The 18,797-nt window shown below is 43.0% G+C and overlaps 1 protein-coding gene across 4 annotated transcripts in view; it reads left to right on the top strand.

Annotated features, from left to right (window-relative positions):
* PTPN3 (protein tyrosine phosphatase non-receptor type 3) overlaps window positions 1–18,797 on the top strand; it is a 316,623-nt gene that overhangs the window by 228,668 nt on the left and 69,158 nt on the right. For all 4 annotated transcript variants that reach the window (XM_006135940.5, XM_075921606.2, XM_075921609.2 and 1 more), the window contains one exon: window positions 13,194–13,217. In XM_006135940.5, coding sequence (XP_006136002.2) covers window positions 13,194–13,217 — 24 coding nt within the window. The remainder of the gene's footprint in view (window positions 1–13,193; window positions 13,218–18,797) is intronic.

Raw genomic sequence — 18,797 nt, 5'->3', positions numbered from 1 at the left:
TGTTCTGCCCGAGGCGTCCCCAAGTCAGCTGCTACTGAAACTGATCAGCGCTGACTACAGGAAGCCCGAGGCAGAGATGCTCTGCCCCGGGCTTCCTGGAATCAGCTGCTGATCAGTTTCAGCAGCAGCTGACTTGGGGATGCTTGGGGTTCTTAAGTTGATTCTGTATGTAAGTCGGAACTGGCGGTCAGTTTCAGCAGCAGCTGAATCTGGACGCCAGTTCCGACTTACATACAGATTCAACTTAAGAACAAACCTACAGTCCCTATCTTGTATGTAACCCGGGGACTGCCTGTATAATGCTGTTGTGCATCTACATGTATCATATACTAGCACTGCTGAACATAAATTCTGCATATTCCTCTAATGTAGACTGATGGGTATGTAAATGCTGAACTTGAACAGAGAATCTAATTACTGTAAAAAGCACAGATATTTTAAAATTAGATGTGTGGACAATAACTGAAATAGAAAGGGCAAGTAATTATATGATTCACCATTCTTTTTTACTTTTGTGCAGAAATTCTCCTCTGACTGCATCAAAGTGCAGGGCGACATTATGTGGTTTGTCTAACCTGGGGAAAAGGGTGGCTACAGTGGAAAGAGATCCTTCCTCATATTTTCCTCTTCTTTCCCAGCCTCTTTCTAGTCTCCATGTAGTTGGAATGGGTCAGGTTGAACCTGCTTACCATAAGAACGACTGCATTCCAGGTTCCTGCTCTAAAAGTTGCCTCAGAAGCACAGGATAGTAGTCTTCTGTAGCCTGTGAATCCCACAAATTGGACTCACAAGATTTTCAATCAATAATTGATTTTTTTTTCATTCACATTCATAATGTGCATATTAGATTCAATTTGGGTCCAAAGTCAGGGCCACAACAGCAGATTTCAACCAGTGGTTCTGATAGATTCTATGAGTCTTTCCCCCACTAGTATAATTCAAGAGCAGGATACATTTGCATCTGTCCTATTAATCTCTGAAAAGAGATAATGGAAATTCTGGCACAATTTTAACTTTAACAGCACTACCAGGTGCTACTACTAAAAAAAACAAACAAAAAAAAACCCCTTGAATATCAAGAATGGCACAAGGGCAAAACCAATGTGTACAGATGTTTCCTTCAGTTGTTTGTGAAGGGGGAGGTATTTATTACTGTTTTCTATTGTTTCACTTGTCTCTTGGGATTTTACTCTATTTTATCTTCATCAGTTAGAATAGAGCTCTCTGGTAGGTTTTTAAAAAATTCTCTTTTTTTCCTAAAGCTTGATAACGAGCTTTTAGGAAAGCAACTTTATGATTATGATCAGTGTTTACAGTGCATCCTACAGTAAATGAAAGACACCAGCATGGCATCTTTCTAGATAGGTTTACTATGGAGTGAAGTGGGTACATTACCTACAATTTTAAAACATTAATGAGTAGTAAATGAACCAGTGGCAAGTTTATTCATTCTCCTAGCAAGGATGCTGTTTCTTGATGAAAAAGTTAATTGGTTACTCTGGTGAGTTTTATTTTCAAGTTTTCATTTTCAGTTATTGAAATGTGTTGGTTGTAATTTATTACAAAATGGGAACATGAATGTGTTGAGAAAATGTAGAATGCCATGTAGCTGAGGCTTTCAGGGTACAGATGGTTCAATCATTCATACTTAAAATATTTTATCATATTGAGTGGATAATTAACAAAGAAATATCATCAGATCGAGTTGTGAATGTCAAAAGGATGTGTGCGTGTCTGTGTGAATAAATACATATAAAAAAAACCTTTTGTGCGTGCTGCCAAGGATTTTCAATGGAGTTCATTCTTGGTTGTTATTTTAACAGTTGGGTTTAGCCATTTACCAGATTTATGAACTTCTGTATGACAGCATTTTATTATTAGCAGTTACCTTTTTGCTTTTAAAAAAGATTTTAAAATGATGCTATGACTTCCTCATAAGAAATAATGAGAATGAAATAACCAAATTACATAAATTAAATAAGAAAAAAAACACTGAAAAAATTAAGTAAAAATAATTTGAATCAATGTTTGTGTCCAAAAATAGCACTAAGTTGCTCCACTTTTGTGCTCAAGGGGTTTGATTGGACCTTTGTCATTTACAAATTATTAAACCAGCTCAAAAGATCTCCCTCTCCCACAAGTGAAAGAATTACATTAAAACAGCTGAAGTTGTACCATATAACTATTGGATTGCCTTTCAGTGACATGCTGTAAATTTTGGAGTAGACTTCTTTTACATCAGCTAACTTTAAATATAGCTACTATGTACTACAATTATTTTTTTAAAATGATCATATCTATTTTTAAAAGATTATGCTTTTTATAACATACATTTCTACCATGAAATTAATAAATTATTTCAAAATATAGATATTTGTATGTTTCCTATTTATTTAGATTATTGAACAAAAATATGTAAATTATGCTAAAATGACACTGTAAATTGGTGTTTTTCCCATTTCTGCTGCTAATTATTATAGTTTTTATTATCCAAGTCTTTAGACAGGACAGTACTTGGAAGTGTAAATTCTCTCACTACTAAACTGGTTGTTTCCAGGGTTGCTTCCTGCAGAACTTTGTCCTACCCTCTAGTTCTCAGGCTTTTCTCTACTATGAGTCCTTCTGAGTTACTACAGATTGAATCTCGCTAGTCATGACCGGTTCTGAATGAGAGAATTTTCTGGACTATGGGAGGTCAGTATTGTCTAGCAGCATTACCAGCACTTCCACTGCTTACTGGGCTGCTAGAGGACATCTAGAGGTAAATTAGAGCTACATAACAGCACAGAACAATGAGAGCTACAACTGTTTGCTGTAAACAAACTTTATGGGAGTGCAGGAAAATGGGCCACACCCATGAAAATTGGACATCCAGCTAACTAAAATCATTCTGTATGACAGATGTTTCTGGACAAGAGAATTCTGGATTAGAGGGCTTTAGCCTGTGCTGAGAGCTATCTGGTCTGGCTGCCATTGAGTCAGAAAAATAGTTCTATACCTCCAATCTGGTGCTAGTCAATTACCAAATCAAAGGCACATCCTTAAATAGTAGTCTCCAAATACAGGGTCTACAATACCTTAATTACTAGTGACAGACCAAAAACAAAACCAAAAAAAAAAACCAGCGAACAAAGGACTGGCTTTCTTGAGATCATACATGTGAATAGAAAGGCCATCCCTTTATTCTCTTTTCCACAGTTCTTGTCTATTTCAGTCTCCTGCCACCTTACAAAAGCAGAGCTGTCAGAGCACAAAATATGTTGCATGCCTGATTGTGTCAATCTGTAATTTCAAACAATTAGGTATTTTGGGTTAGTTATTATTAAATTTCCAGTCTATCAGTTAGTATTTTTAAAAAGTTGTACAAGGCCTTGATTTGGAAAATGGATAGAATTTGTTGTGTTTAAAAAGGGCGTGTTAAAAAAGATTGGGCAAGGAGATGCTGATCTATTAATGGCTTATACATTTAGACTGCATTTCTTTAAATAGATTCATTAAATTATTGATCATAAATATATTAAAGTAAATTCTGTTGGAGTTTTTGTAATACAGTGTTATCAGTTTACAGTGTTTTACAGTAGCAGTGTATCTTATATCCTGGATTCCTAGCCTGGAAAGACTACCATTTAAAATCAACATTGGCTTCTTTGTATCCTTATGGATTTTGATTCATCCTAATAAGTGGCATAAGTAGCACTCATAATTGCTACTAAACCTTACAAATATGCACTGCTCCATAGTCTCTTCTCTGTGGCCTTTTGATATGGCTATATAATCATCTGTCACACTTTCCACAAAGGTACCTGTGATAGCTTTTGTAGGAAACACCCACTTCATCTGATGAATTGGGTTTTATCACTGAAAGCTTATGCCCTAATAAATCTGCTAGTCTCTAAGGTGCCACAGGACTCCTCATTGCTTTCACAGATACAGACTAATTCAGCTACCCAGCTGAGACTCCTCAGACCTAGTTAGCTCTCTCTGCAATCTTCTCTCATATCTCCAAATTCCTGATTGTTCACAGGATCTTTCTGGCTACCTCCCACTCTCAGGGCTCAGTGACCATTAAATACTTTCTACTTCACTAAACAGGATTTCTTTGCAGATTGCTTTCTTGACATCAGGGCACTGTTGACCATATTGAAAGAGAACTTTTTAAAAGCTTTACATTTTGTGCTGATTTCTTTGGCTGCTTCTTCATCCTGCTGCACTTCTTCCTAACTCTTTCTTCTCGATCTTGAACTATATTTCAGGCAAGAACCCTCTCTGTGGTGGGTTCCACAAGCTCTGTTCTCATTCATCTGCACACCTATATACCTACCACCTTCCCTAATATTTCTCACTATATATTAAAAAAAAAAAAAATCCTGCGGGATGACAAAATGACGTGATCACGTCATCAGCGTCCACACGCTGCCACCGGCCGAGCCCGACCCTTCCCCTCTCTCTTGGGTCACACTGGGTTCTTGCCCCCATCCGAGCCCACATACCGCTTATTCATTGTTATGTGTTGCGTTGGCATGAACCAAGGGGGCTGTCTGCTGGCAGCATGATGCAATTCCAAACAGTTCAGTCTCTCTTCACACACAAGCTTTGAGTCTGTAATCATTTTCATTACCTGGCTTGCTTCTCTTTCCATGTCTGCTCCATCTTTTTTGGAGATAGGGTGAACCAAAAATGAACAGAGCCAGCTCTGCAAGTGAGGGTAAACTCTCAATGTATAGAGTGGCATGAAAATTAAAGTTCTCAATTAATCGTAGTTAACTCAAGCAATTAATGCTAAACAAATTAGCTAGCTTTTAAAAAGCAGTGGTAGGCAGTCCCTGAGCTATAGTGTTGGAAGCTGCACAAAAGCAAGTAAGTGGCCCTGCCCCTCAGCTGAGACCCTGCACTGCCTGCTGCCTCACTCACCACCCTGTTGTGACCCCACACCACTCACCCCCCCGCCAACACTCTACTTCCCCACCCTGCTCACTCATACACCCCACACCCCTGACATGCCGCATGTCCAGCCCCTTCTGCGGAGAACCCACATCCATAGTCCACTCCTGCCCCCTCCCTCCTGGCCAGACACCTACCCCTAAAAAGAGGGGGGGTTGGTGAGCATAGTGAGCAGAGGGCACAGCCCCCTAGTATTTCAAAATTGAATCCTCTCATCAGTTCTGTGCTGTTGATCATCAGTTTTCTTGCTCCTTTAAATCTCTCCCTGATCTCTTCTTTGTTTCCATGCATATCTGTCTTGAATATATCATCTGGCCTTGCCATTATTTTCTTTAGCTGAATTGACACCAAGATGAATGTTTTTATTTGGAAGGAGGAAAAAAAATCTTGTCTCATTTGTGGTTTTAAGCTCAGCCATTTTTCTTTCAAATTTATAAATATGGAGTGGATCCTTGATACTTAGCTCTTTTTTGCCCTCTACATTCAGTATACAGGTTGAAGCTCCGAAATCCAGATTCTGTGGTCCAGCAACATTCGTGATTTGGTAGAACCACGGATGTTTTTGGATCAGAGAGCCCCGATGCCCAAGAGTGCAAACCTTGTTCCTGTGGAGCCACAGTTGGACGGGGGGAAAGTGGGACTGTGGAGGCTGAAGAACTCTGTCTCTGGGCAGTTCTGGTTGGTGAGGCAGCAGCAAAAGCTGGGTTGATTTAGTTGGGTTTGGCCCTGCCTTGGTCGGGGGCTGGACTCGATGACCTCCTGTAAGCTGGTCCGCTGTGGGAGGGCCGCCTCCCCTTCGGGGTCAGTGGGTGGCCACTCCAACCCACTACACCCGGATCAGTCTGAGGGAAATTAATATACCAACAAAAACAGTCCAAAGTCCCCTGCTCTTACTTCAGAGCGGGGCGACCAAAGTAAACAATAACCACGGTGGCTGGGGTTTGGGGCCCGCCAGCAAGTGATAGTTAGAGGCCCAGCCTAGTTCTGGACGGGCAGCCAAGTCTATAGTTAGGAGGTCCCAGCCCTAATTCAGGGCAGGGCCGCCGGTAAACAATTTGTAGGCCGGCCTTTGGTCAGGGCGGGGCGGCAGGCAAAACAGTTTATAAGGTCCAACAGTTATCAAGGCCCAGCCCTGGTTCAGGCTGGGGCCGCAGGAAAGCAGTTTGTAAGGTAGTCTACACAATTCAGGTCTCCTTGCTCAGGAGGGTTGCAGGCAGCTCGCCGGCAATAGTGGGGAGAGGGAAGCTACCACCCAAGTTGTGGGTGGCGGGGGGGCACAGGCCCGCCCACTCCACTATGCCCCGGTCCAGGGCCCTAGAGGCAGCTGTTTACTGCTGCTGGATCAGCGGGGGCTCCAGCCCGAAACACGCTGATCCGGGCATGTCTACGGCCATGCTGTCCCCTGGGCCACTTCCCTCCTCCCCCTCAGCACGTACTTGGTAGTCGTGTAGCTCTCCCGCAGAGTCACAGGGATCCAGGTCCACTGGCCACCACTCAGCAGCTTGCAGGGTGTTTGGGGAGTCCGGGGGAGTCTGTTGTTCCTCCAGGCCACTGTGCAGCAGGGACCCCGGTGGTCCACTCCAGCTCACCACCTCCCCAGGCATTTGCTCTGCTCCGCGGCATGCAGGGGAGCCCTCTGGCCTCTGCTGTTCTTCTGCTCTGCTGTGCAGCAGGAGGCCTGGTGGCCCACGCCAGCTCTCCACCTCAGCACGCCTTAGCTCCCCTCCTCGAGGTGTAGGGGAGTCCTCTGGGCTCTTCAGTGGTCGTGCCTCACTGGCCTGGTTGGCAGGTTTTTTACCTCTCTGGCCCCGCTCCTTGGCTTCTGGCCAGGTGGCTCATTAGGGACAGGCATAGCCCACCAAGCCTCTGGGAGGGGCACCTCCCCTTCGGGGTCAGTGGGTGGCCACTCCTACCCACTACACCTCCTGAGGTCTCTTCCAGCTCTATGATTCTAAAAGTGAGGCAGCCAGCAAGCCCCTTCCCTGGGGATCCCCAGTCGGGTGGGAGAGAAGCAGGGTCATGTCAGCTGGGCAGTTCCATCCTTGAAAGTCTTTGAGAGCCATATTACCTATGTCCTCTTCTCCCTCCATGTGATTGTTTTAGCACTTTGAAACTGTAAAGTGCATCCTGACATCTTCACTTGCTCTTGCCAATTCAGATCTCTCCTTTGTTGGAGGCCATATCTTTGTTGCAGCACCCTCCTCTCCTGATGAGTTATTGACTCTATAGTTTGTAAAAATAAAAATAAAAATAATCTCCTTTTTATTTATAAACCTATGGAAAGTATAGATCTGTCACAAAAACAAAGTTTTAAAGCAAACGAGCAATGTATATTTTAAAATAACACAAATATAGCATTATTTAACATTTTAGCACCTACATCTCGCGGTATGACACTATTACTAATTATTTTCTCTTTTGTTTTTTTAATGAATTTAGCATTTGTGAAATGTTGCCTGACTGTCAACCCTAGAAAATTAAGTCCTCCAATTTTTTTGAAAAAAATGTAATATAGTTAGTGACCATGCACATTTGCAAATTTGTCCTGTGATGTTCCTGTATCATGACTTACAAAGGAACACTGTAAGAAGAGAGAGACATTTTCTTTTTGTGGCTATGAATTTGTGATGTCTGGTGAAACTCTGGTGGTAGTTAGGCTATCACATTTTGGGACTGTATTGTGATATGAACACCTGTCAAGAAGGGAATAAGATCCTCAGACTCTTTCTGTATGGGATGCAGAATGGAATAGAGCTGGTCTTAATTGGGACAATGCATTAAAACATTTATATTAACGTGGTGTAAAACATGACTATGACATTATGTGAACAAGAGAAGCACTGTTTAAAAACAGATTTGTTTCCATAATTAAATGTTACTATCAGTAGCTTTTTTTAAACATGAGTGTTTGCGTTTAACACAGTGTTTTTGTTAAATATTTAACGTGTTTTCCAACATCATACATTTCCAGGATAGGCCCACAACATTGATCACTACTCCCTATTTGTGGGCTTGAATGGGAAACTTAAAAGAACTTGTTTAAAGAGATCTCTAAAACCATATAGTATTTTGTCCCGCACACAGAAAAATAACCTTTTAACCTTTCCCCATGCCACCACTTTCTGTTATCACCTATCCTGAAGGTGAAGAATTAATCTTAGCTTATTCTCCCCACTTACTCCATTTCTTTATTTAACTTAAGGTAACTCTTTAATTTTAATTGAAATTTGAATGCCTTGTAACATTGTATTATCTACTACAGCATTTTGTTTTATCTTTTTTCATGTGTAACTGCTAGCTCCTATTTTATGCAGCCCATCTCTCAACCTTCTAAATTTTGGAACAGAGTTGCTATGTAGGCCATGTAATGGATTTTTTTTTTTAAAGTGATATACTCTCATTCCTAGTCCTATATCCAATTTCCATCTGAATGCCCAAGTAATTATTTAGAACTAATGTTTAGGAGAACAGTAGATGATAGAAGAGATTAAAAGTGGCAAGTGACGCCTGAGCGTCGGTATTTAATGGTGTTTTAAAATTGAACTAAGTGAAAAAGGGAACATTTTAGCATTGACAGAAAATGTTACAAAAGCCCCTTTGCCCCCAAACTGATGTATACAGACTTCTTTTTAACTATTAAAAAACTAAATTCAGAACAGTAAAGCGCTCTGAAGAAAAATGTATAATAGAGGCAAGCCATTGTCTATGAGCAGTGTTACTGATAAATGCTATAATAGCTTTCATGAAGGAAATATTCATCCTGTCATAACACAGCTTGGTAAGTCAAATATTGTACTAAATAGGCAGTTGTGACAGCTCCCACCCCTCTTTGTTAGAAAAGAGACTGAATAGCATATAGTTGCAAATCCCATTGGCGGGGAATGGCAAATTGCAGCCCGTAGCAGCTGTGTGTGGACATACTTGCAGACACTCAGGAAAAATAATGCATCCTGGCGGCTTACCAGGAGTTAACGCGGGCAAATTGTGCTTGGCCTACAGGCTGCTTATTGCCCACCACAGAGGGCAGTGAGGTGGCGTGTCCACTAGTGCTTCTCCCCATAATGGTGTGCAGTTAATTCCTTAGTGTTGGTTTTCTGTTGCCTCATAACCAAATTCTGTGGCAAGGTCCACAGATTCTGTAGCATTCTGGTGCAGCATTGTGGCATTCTAGTAGAGTATTCTGGAGTACATTTGGAGTATTGCATCCTATTCTGGGGCCCCCCATTAAAGAAAGGGTGTGGATGCATTGGTGAAAGTCCAGTGCAAGGCAACAAAAATAATTGGGGGGGCCTTCATTACTTGTGAAGAGATGCTGAGGGATTTGGCCTTGTTTAGTCTGCAGAAGAGAAGAGTGAGGGGGGATTTGGTAGCAGCCTTTAACTACCTGAAGGGAGATTGCAAAGAAGATGGAGAGGGGCTGTTCTCAGTAGTGACAGATGGCAGAACAAAGAGCAATGATCTCAAATTGCAGTGGGGGAGGTCTAGATTGGATATTAGAAAAAACTATTTTACAAGGAGAGTGATGTAGCTTTGGAATGGGTTACCTAGGGAGGTGATAGAATCTGGGGATATACGCAACTAGTCGACTACCCGATAAGCATATGCTTATCAGGTAGTCGAGTAGAGACTTGACTAGGCTCTTCCCTGCCCCGCACCCCCCCCCCCCCCGCACCCACCTTTGCTGCCTCTCTCAGAGAGGAGCAGGAGTCGGTGCTGGGGGGTCGGCTTAAAAGCTGGTTCCCACCAGCACACTCTCCATGGGGGGAGGATGGGAGTACAAGAGGCACAAGCTAGCAGGGGGATGGGGTGTGAGCTGGGAATCAGCTGATTCTCAGCTCACACCCAGTCCCAAACAGGGTATCGTTGCTATTTACATGTATTAAGAACTGCCAGGCTCTTAATACATTTAAAAGGCAGAGCTGCAACAGGGTTAGCCTGAGCTAACTCTCCTGTGGCTCTGTGGTTCCCCCCTTATTGACTAATCACTCGATTAGCTGATTAAACACAATTTAAAATCCCTAGTAGAATCTCCATCCCTAGAGGTTTTTATATCCTGGCTTGCCAAAGCCCTGACTGGGATGATTTAGTTGGGGTTGGTCCTGCTTTGGGCAGGGGGTTAGATGCGATGACCTCCTGAGGTCTCTTCCAACACTATGATTCTACGATTCCATCATGGTAAAACAATTATGTGTAACTGTTAAACTCCCTCCTCCTTGCACCTCAGTTTAACTCTTCACTGAAGCACAGACTAGAGCCCTGTCTGTTCATGATTTTTCTTAAAGCATTTCACAGAGTTTTAGCATATACAACAGCTGGACGGTTAACGTGTCTTAATAGTTTCCGATCTGTTTCAAAGAGACAATACCATACCCTGTTTTACCCAAACATTTAATGCTCATAGTAAACAGTATAAAACATGGTAAATGGTATTTGGAAATAATCTTTGAATAATCTTCAAACAAAAGTTATTATTTCTTATAGTAAGTCCTACTACTTTATTCTGTTACATTCATTAAAATAGTAAGTTTCAAAATAACATATTTTTATACTTAAGTGCATGCACACACCAGCATATTCTCCTCTCATTTTCTCTTAAATGTTTTCTTAGTGTCTATAGTGTGGCCATACTGTGTATTTCCTGGACTCCCCTGAGCTTGAGAAGAATGGGAACATCTGTCCTTTCAACACTTCAGAACCCATTAGCAAACAGTCTGGGGATCTCCATAGCTAGATGTATTCCAGCCCTTGGGTTAATGACTGTTCCTCAGTTGCAGAGGAAACCGCCTGTGATAAAAATGGTATACATATTGGGATCAGCATATAAAACATCCATTCCCTGGATCTCTGTAAAGTTCTCGTGCTATAGGCACCATAAGCTCAGCTAAGTCAGGCAAGAATTTACAAACCTTTACCACACTAAGCTCTATCCCTAGAGCTGATAGTGGATAGCTCAATATAAGTTCTGTGGACTAATTAGCCTCTTCGGCAACAAATGCTTTCCAAGTCTGTAACATAGACTACATTGGACCAAACATCCCAATGAAGGGTTTCTCTGGTAAGTAATGCTGAAATAGCATTTCTTTGCATCCAAAATTCTACAGGACTAGGATGCAGCCCTCACAATATCTCTTGGTTCTATGTTGATCAACTGCTGAGTCCAAATCTTTTTTAATTCCTACATTCAGAACCTTGTCTTCTCTCCTCCCCCACCATCTAATGGTCTGATAGGTTCAGCTTTTGGAGGGTGACCTCTCAGGCAGATTGAACACAATGAAAACGTCCCATCAGTGTTCTCTCTCTAATTTTTTTCATCCATGTGCAGAATACCTTTTATGTGCAGCTGTGCACCACCAGTAGAAACATGTTGCAAGAGCTGTGGGCGCTCTGCTGATCACCTAAGCAGCACCTGAATCTCTCCTGCGTGGCCACCCAATCACTCAGCTTACAGGGAAACCTGCTTCTTAAACAGATTCAGAAAGAGCTACTGACTGAGCATGTCTAGTAATGGCCAAACTCTAGTTCTGAATGCTCTGTGGTTTGAGTTGCCCTGCATTTAGCCACCCCACCCAGTTTCTCTTTCTTATTGAGTCAAACAAGGTCGAATGCTGAAGTATAAAGCATGTAAGTTGCACAGATTTGCTAATGGCTTCAGTTACATTTAAAAATCCGTTTTACTAAATGAAATATAAAAAAGAATCATGCACTGGCTTCAGTATTCCTTGTGTTCAATTTGTTATTGTGAAAAAAGAACTTTCTTTCTTCTGCAAAACTTTTTTATTTAGAATTCAGAACTGTTTTGTAAAGTATTCTGAAGAGAAGCTAGAGATTTTGTCATTTGAGGAAGTTTGGGACAGCAAAAACTTGGGGGATACTCCGACTCTTCCTGGTCAAGCTGCTCTGTAATAGGATAGGACATTAGTTGTACATTTCAGTGATCAAAAGTAAGATAATTAACACTGCTAGCCTTTTAAATAGTCATTCAATTTAATGTTAAAACACCATTGATGGAAAGGGAGCATTTTACATTTCTGGAAATGTTATTTCAGGCTCTCTGTAGTCATCTCTGTCCAATTCGTATTTATGCTCGGTTCATAATACAGAAGTACTAGAAATGCAAATATTTGTTAAAGTATTTTAAAAGAAGCTTATAATTTGGAGCACAATTTGTCAGCAAATTCAATGGTAGAAAAATCACAAAGCACATAGGGCCCTGTCCATTGCAGCATATGGCTGGTCTGGTGCTGGCTCTCCTCCTTATTTTCAGTTGCTCTGTCACATTGAGAGAAGCTAAAAATACATTAAATATTTTCCTAGTCTTCTCCATTTAAGCTGTTGCTGAGTTGACACAAGGATGTTTTGACTGCAAGGAAGGGAGGTATTTATGCAATCATGAATTGGAGAGGAGCTATCCACCAGTCAACATCTTTATTGAGCTATCGACCACATTTTGAAAAAGCTCGGGAAACCCCTGCTCTTCCTGATCAAGCTGCTCTGTAATGACCATCAGTTAACTTGCCTTTGCTTCCTGTATTCCGTGGTACACATATGCATGCACTTACGCTTTTGTCTGCAGGCTTTCTGTGTTAAGCAGCCATTCTCCCTTGCATTGTAGGAGCAAATATAAGATACACTTCAGGTCTGCTAACTTGAATGGCCATGCCAATTTCATTTATGTCTTCAGCATGTGGTTTTTGCAGAGCATCAGCAGTTCCTGCTATAGTCCTTTTGGGCCATGACAAAGAGCTCCATTTTGAGTGATGTGCATCCGCATGGTTTATGATTGTAGATAAATGTTTTTGTTAGCTGACTTTGTGCTAGAAATTTTATTTGCTGTAATACTTCCTGTATTTTTGAGAGAGAGTGTGTGTGTGTGTGTGTGTGTGTGTGTGTGTGTGTGTGTGTGTGTGTGTGTGTGTGTGTGTGTGTGTGTGTGTGTGTGTGTGTGTGTGTGTGTGTGTGTGAGAGAGAGAGAGAGAGAATGAATGATGTAAGTTGCCTCAACTATTTTGAATAGAGGGGCATGGTAAAATATTTTAAATTGATAAATAACAAATGAAATGCTTGGATTTGTTTTAATAGTTCTTGACACATCAGAACACATTGAATCGTTTTTTGGGTTCAGGTTCTCTTTCCTGTTCTGAATTAGGTCCTTAAATTGCTATGAAATTGTTTTCTTAGATTAGAACTGTGATGTACTTTGTTCCAATTATCATGAAGATATTTATCTTACTTTTGCTTATTGTTTTTGACAGGTCATCTGAACAAGAATTGCCAAAGTAAGTTTTCCTATAAGCATAAAAAAATTCCTCTGTTGAAAATGGGAATTTCTGATATAAACGCAAATTACAAATGAATGAAATCTTTGAAGCTTTTGTATTTAAATGGTTAGAAAAGTGTCATATTATAGATGTATTTCAAAAATTCTGTAACTTAATTTTTAGTAATATGTTAAATTCTGACATGCCAGTAACCATCTAAATGTCATAATTTCATTGCAAACAGTTACTACTTCTGTAGAATTGATAGTAAAAGTTAGTAATGCTAAAAGCTGGTGATGATTTATCTGGTAATTCTTTTTTTTTTTTTTTAGTACCATAAAACATTATATTAAGCAGTTTGGAATTCACATCTATCACTAGCACTGTGTAGCTTTTCCTGCACTGAGGAATCATTATGGACTGTACTGGGGTATTATAACTGAAATGTGAAAATTTTCTGAATTTCTTAAAGAATCATTCGTGTGATCCACTTACACATATAACTTTGATCAGGGGTGGACAACCAGTTAGAGATGAAGAGCCAAAATAGCTGTGGATAGTGTGTGAAGAGCCATATATGATATATTTATTTGTATGTATCTATAGATAGATAGATATAGTACACAAAGTCTAGTGATAAAATAACATTACTGGCCATTTAGGACAAAACCAATAAAAAAGTCTCTAGTCACTTAAAAAAATCATTGCCGGTCCATAGATCTTCAGAGAACTTCACAAGGAACAAACATCAAAAAACCTTTTAAAAATACAGTAATATTCTCACGCCAAAAAAAAAAAGCATCCCCCCCCCATGTATTTTAAATTTAACACTACTGCCATATAATACTTGTAAGTTTTTTAAGCTAAACTGAACTGACAAGTAAATTAGCACAATTTAAATTAGCCTGTTTCACTTCAGCTTGTTGATCTCTGGTATGGTTTCCTCATTTTTTTTTTACTTATGAAGATTATGGCTTTTTATAGTTCTAAAAATTCAGGTCTGTCCCAGACTGCAAATATGAGAGGTTCAAAAACAAGAAGGGAGAGACTCGTATCAGAATAATTGCTTCAGCCTGGAAAACAATAGCCTTTGAATTTTCTTTAAAGAAACACAGTGTACACCAGGTACATGCTGATTGGTTTTTTTGCCCTGGAATTTCAATATGACATCTGTGTTGGCTGCATCCATGAAGACTTTGAGTTTAAGGTGCTTCAGTTCTCCCCACTCTAACCCAGTCCCTCTCCTCTCCCCCAGAGCCAGGCACTCCCAGCCCCTCTGCTTTAACCCAGTTCCCTCCCGCTCCCCTAGAGCCAGGCACCCCCAGCGCCTTGCTGTAACCCAATCCCTCTCCTCTCCCCCCAGAGCCAGGCACCCCCTGCCCCCCTCAATGCCTGGGTCCCGGAGCTGCTGCCGCTGCCACGCACCTCCCTCCAGGTATTGAGGCGCATGCACAGAGCGGCTGGCCATGAGAGGGCACTGGGGCACGTGCGCAGAGCGAGCGGCCGTGAGCAGGTGCTGGGGAGCATCCTCAGAGGTCAGCCTCTGCCTTAAGCACGGTAACTTCAGTGTAGAGTGCTCCACTGGTACCCTTGTGAGGACGGCACCATTCTCTATCACCATCTCAAGTCCAGATGTTGAAGTCTCTGGTGATGGGACACTCCCTTGCCCTTATGTAACACTAGGGAAAGTTGAGAGGAGAGCCAAGACCTGTGGTGGGCAGCTCAACATCTCCATCTAGGAGTTCGTGAACTGATTTAGGCAGAATGATCCATCCCTCCATCCCACTCTAGTGATGCTGAGTAGCAGTGAAGGCTTGTGGCACATGGAAGAAGCCTACACAAGAGGTCTTTCAGGCAGCACAAGGCATTTGGTTTTGCCACAGCTGGCAGCACCTACCCACGCATAGCAGCACGGTTGAGGGGTGAGTCCATGTTGGGCCCTTTCTAGGCATCTTCATCCCACTACCCCCAATGTGAAGCCTTCAAGCCTTGGATACTGGGAGGTGGACTTCACATGCAATCTTCCATTCCCCTGACTATGAAAGGAGGAGCCAAAATTTGAGGAGACACTTGCCAGAGCCTCAGTGTAGGCAGACTGAAGCTCATGCGCCTTACCTTGGGCACCGTGGCTGGCTCCTACTTCCCCAAGACCTCAGCACCACTCCTGGTCTGCTCAGATTCCAAGCCCTGGCAAGCCTTACATAGTGCGTGTGTCCACATTTCCTCTGACCATGGCCAGGATCTGTCTGTGCCTATTGGGCCATATGTAGGCATGTATGTTCGTAGTCGGTCACAGCAGGCTCTACATGTGGCCATTTCACACTCTGCATGTGGCTGGTGTTGGCTTACTCCCAGTCTTTGAACCACTTGGATAAGGTTTCCTCCAGCAGTACTTACAGCCATGCCATGGTGCACTACTCCAGGAAACGTTCTGGAGAGAGTCCAGTTGAACTCTCCTTCTCCGGATCTTTGTCGCTACTGCCGATAGAATAAAAGGACTGCCTTTTTCCATGCAGCAGCTTTCCAGCTGGATCACCTCATGCATATGGACCTGCTACAAGCTGGCAAAGGTCCCTCTACCATCGATCATCCAGACCCACTCAACCAGGGCTTAAGGCATTTTCAGCAGCCTTCCTGGTGCACATGCAAATCCAAAGAGCACCCTGTAGAACTGCAATGTGGTCCTCACATCAAACATTTACATCTCACTATACCATCATTCAGAAAACCAAAGGCGACATTTGGTTTTGGCAGAGCTGTGCTGCAGTCCACATGACCATGAACTCCTACCTGCCTCCATGGATACTGCTTGTAGTCACCTAATGTGGAATGGACATGTGCAATCACTTGAAGAAGGAAAAACAGTTGTTTGTTTTGTAACTGGTGTTCTTCAAAACGTTACTCATGTCCATTTCACCCTCCGTCCCCACTGTCTGAGTTGAAGGCAAGAGGGACCTGGGGGCTATGGGGAGCAGGAGGCGCTTCTCCAGGGGTCACTAGAGTCACTCCCTTATGGGTATTCCTGAGAAGAAAAACTTCCAGCACCAGTGCATGTGGTGAGCACACAAGCCTAATGTGGAGTAGACACGAGCAGTACATCTTGAAGAACACCAGTTATGGACTTGGTAATTCTCTTTTACTAGAGAAACCAAACTTTGGAAGGTGCAGTTCCTATTTTACACGGTGTGTGTTTTTATATAGTTTACTACTTTAAAGTATTTTCTGGGTTTTACAAGGTATTCTCATGAACAATGATTGGGGAAAAAAGCTGAAAATGTAATTATCTTTCTTGAATTGAATATTCAGTGACTGTTGTAAAAATACTCCAGTCATATGGCTGATGCAAAGTTGTAAAATTAAATGCCCCCCAAATTGGTTAATCACAAAATTAAGATTGCACAGGAGTGACTTATGCCCTTCCAAAAGGTTGAGTTCAGCTACAGTCAGATCTCTGAAACCTAGGAAATGAAGAAAAGAATGAAAGCAAAGCAAACTTAAACCTCTGAAAACGAAGAGAGACCAATTTATCATACCCTGCCTCACAACGTAACCTTAGTTCTGTCCTCAAGTGAATCCCCAAGTCACAATAATACACATTTTAGCACTTTATCCTTATAGAGCCCATGCTGGCGCTTCAGCCTTGCCCTCCTTCATGCTGTTGGACTGCCAGCGCAGGCTTCCCTCTGGGATGGAGTGGGGAGGTAAACCCCAAGCCTCCCCGCCGGATCCAATTTCATAGGGAAACAGAGTGAGAAGCAGCTCTGTGTGCTGCTGCTGCTCCTCCCCCGACTTGGGGAACAGCAGCACACAGACGTGCCGTCTGGAGGCTTTTCCTGCTGCTTGTCATGCCCACTACTGACCCCTTCCTCTTATATTCATATATGCATTCCATCCTCATTGTTGCTAAGTCCACAACTTCAGGCCTGGGCCTACTGTATGGGAAAGGAACAATACATATTTATCTACAGCATAGGACACGTGGTGCATCTACACAGCAGGGCTTACTGCGAAATAAGCTACGCAAATTGAGCTACGGCAATTGAGTAGCTCATTTCAAAATTGGGAGCATCTGCACAGCACTTGTTTTGAAATAGAGCGCTCTTCCTCCGACTTCCCATTACTCCTTGTACAATGAGGGAGCAGGAGTTGGAGTAAGAAGTCCTCCAGGTTGACATTATTTCAAAATAACTGCTTGCTGTGCAGACGCGGACTAAGTTATTTCAAAATAATGCTAGTTATTTCGAAATAATGTTGCTGTGTAGACATCCCTTAAGAGCGTTGTGAAGTGGCTCATTAATCTTAATGGCTGTGTCTAGACTGCATCCCTCTGTCGACAGAGAGGTGTAAATTAGGCACGTCAAAATTGCTAATGAAGCAGGGATTTAAATATCCTGCGCTTCATTAGCATAAACATGGCCACCCCCTTTTTTTTTTAAACAGAGCTTTTTCGAAAAAAAAAAAAAAAGCGGTGGCCATGTTTATGCTAATGAAGCATGGGATATTTAAATCCCTGCTTCATTAGCAATTTCGATGTGCTTGATTTGCATCCCTCTGTCGACAGAGGGATGCAGTCTAGACGTAGCCAATGAGGTGTTCTGTGCTGAATGTAAGCAGTCCAACTATCTCAGTGCTGTATAATGTACCATTTTTACTGATACGCTCATTTCCAGCTGCTTGCCTTTCCTCAGTGTTAAAGGGGGAGCAGAATTAGGGATGTGGAACAGAGATGAAACCTCTTTAATCTTTACCCTTAACTTCTTCAGTATTTTCAGTACAGGCAGTCCCCGACTTACGCGGATCTGACTTACGTCGGATCCGCACTTACGAACGGGGCTTTCTCGCCCCGGAAGTCGGGGCGAGAAAGCCCCGTTCGTAAGCTGCTCCGGTGCCCCTGGTCTGCTGGAGACCGTCCCCAGCAGACCACAGGCTCCCGGACTGAAGCCGCAGCCGCGGCGGGGTCCCTCCCTCTGAGGCTTTGCCAGAGCAAAGCCTCAGAGGCTCTGCTCCCCGTGTCCCTGGTCTGCTGGGGGGGGGGGGGGCGCAGCTAGTGTGCTCCCCCCCTCCCCCCAGCAGACCAGGCTTTTGTTTCGGACTCTGGGGCAGAGCAGCTGGGGCGCTGCCGATTGGTCCTGCAGCGCCTGCTCTGGGCACTACTGGACCAACCCGGCAGCACCCCAGCTGCTCTGCCCCAGGTCCTGATTCAGCCGCTGCTGGTCAGTTTCAGCAGCGGCTGAATCAGGATGCCTGGGGCAGAGCAGATGGGGTGCTGATAGGTTGGTCCAGTAGCACCCAGGAGCGGCGCTACTGGAGCAACCCAGCAGCACCCCAGCTGCTCTGCCCCAGGCGTCCCCAAGTCAGCTTCTGCTGAAACTGACCAGCGCTGACTACAGGAAGCCCCAGGCAGAGTTGCTCTGCCCGGGGCTTCCTGGAATCAGCTGCTGATCAGTTTCAGCAGCAGCTGACTTGGGGAGCTTGGGGTTCTTAAGTTGATTCTGTATGTAAGTCAGAACTGGCGGTCAGTTTCAGCAGTGTCTGAATCTGGACGCCAGTTCCGACTTACATACAGATTCAACTTAAGAACAAACCTACAGTCCCTAT

The sequence above is a fragment of the Pelodiscus sinensis genome, chromosome 2, assembly GCF_052426305.1.
Source record: "Pelodiscus sinensis isolate ZL-2025 chromosome 2, ASM5242630v1, whole genome shotgun sequence".
NCBI classification, from domain to species: Eukaryota; Metazoa; Chordata; order Testudines; family Trionychidae; genus Pelodiscus; species Pelodiscus sinensis.
The sequence above is the reverse complement of the archived record's forward strand: the minus strand, read 5'-3'. Positions and strand labels throughout refer to the sequence as shown.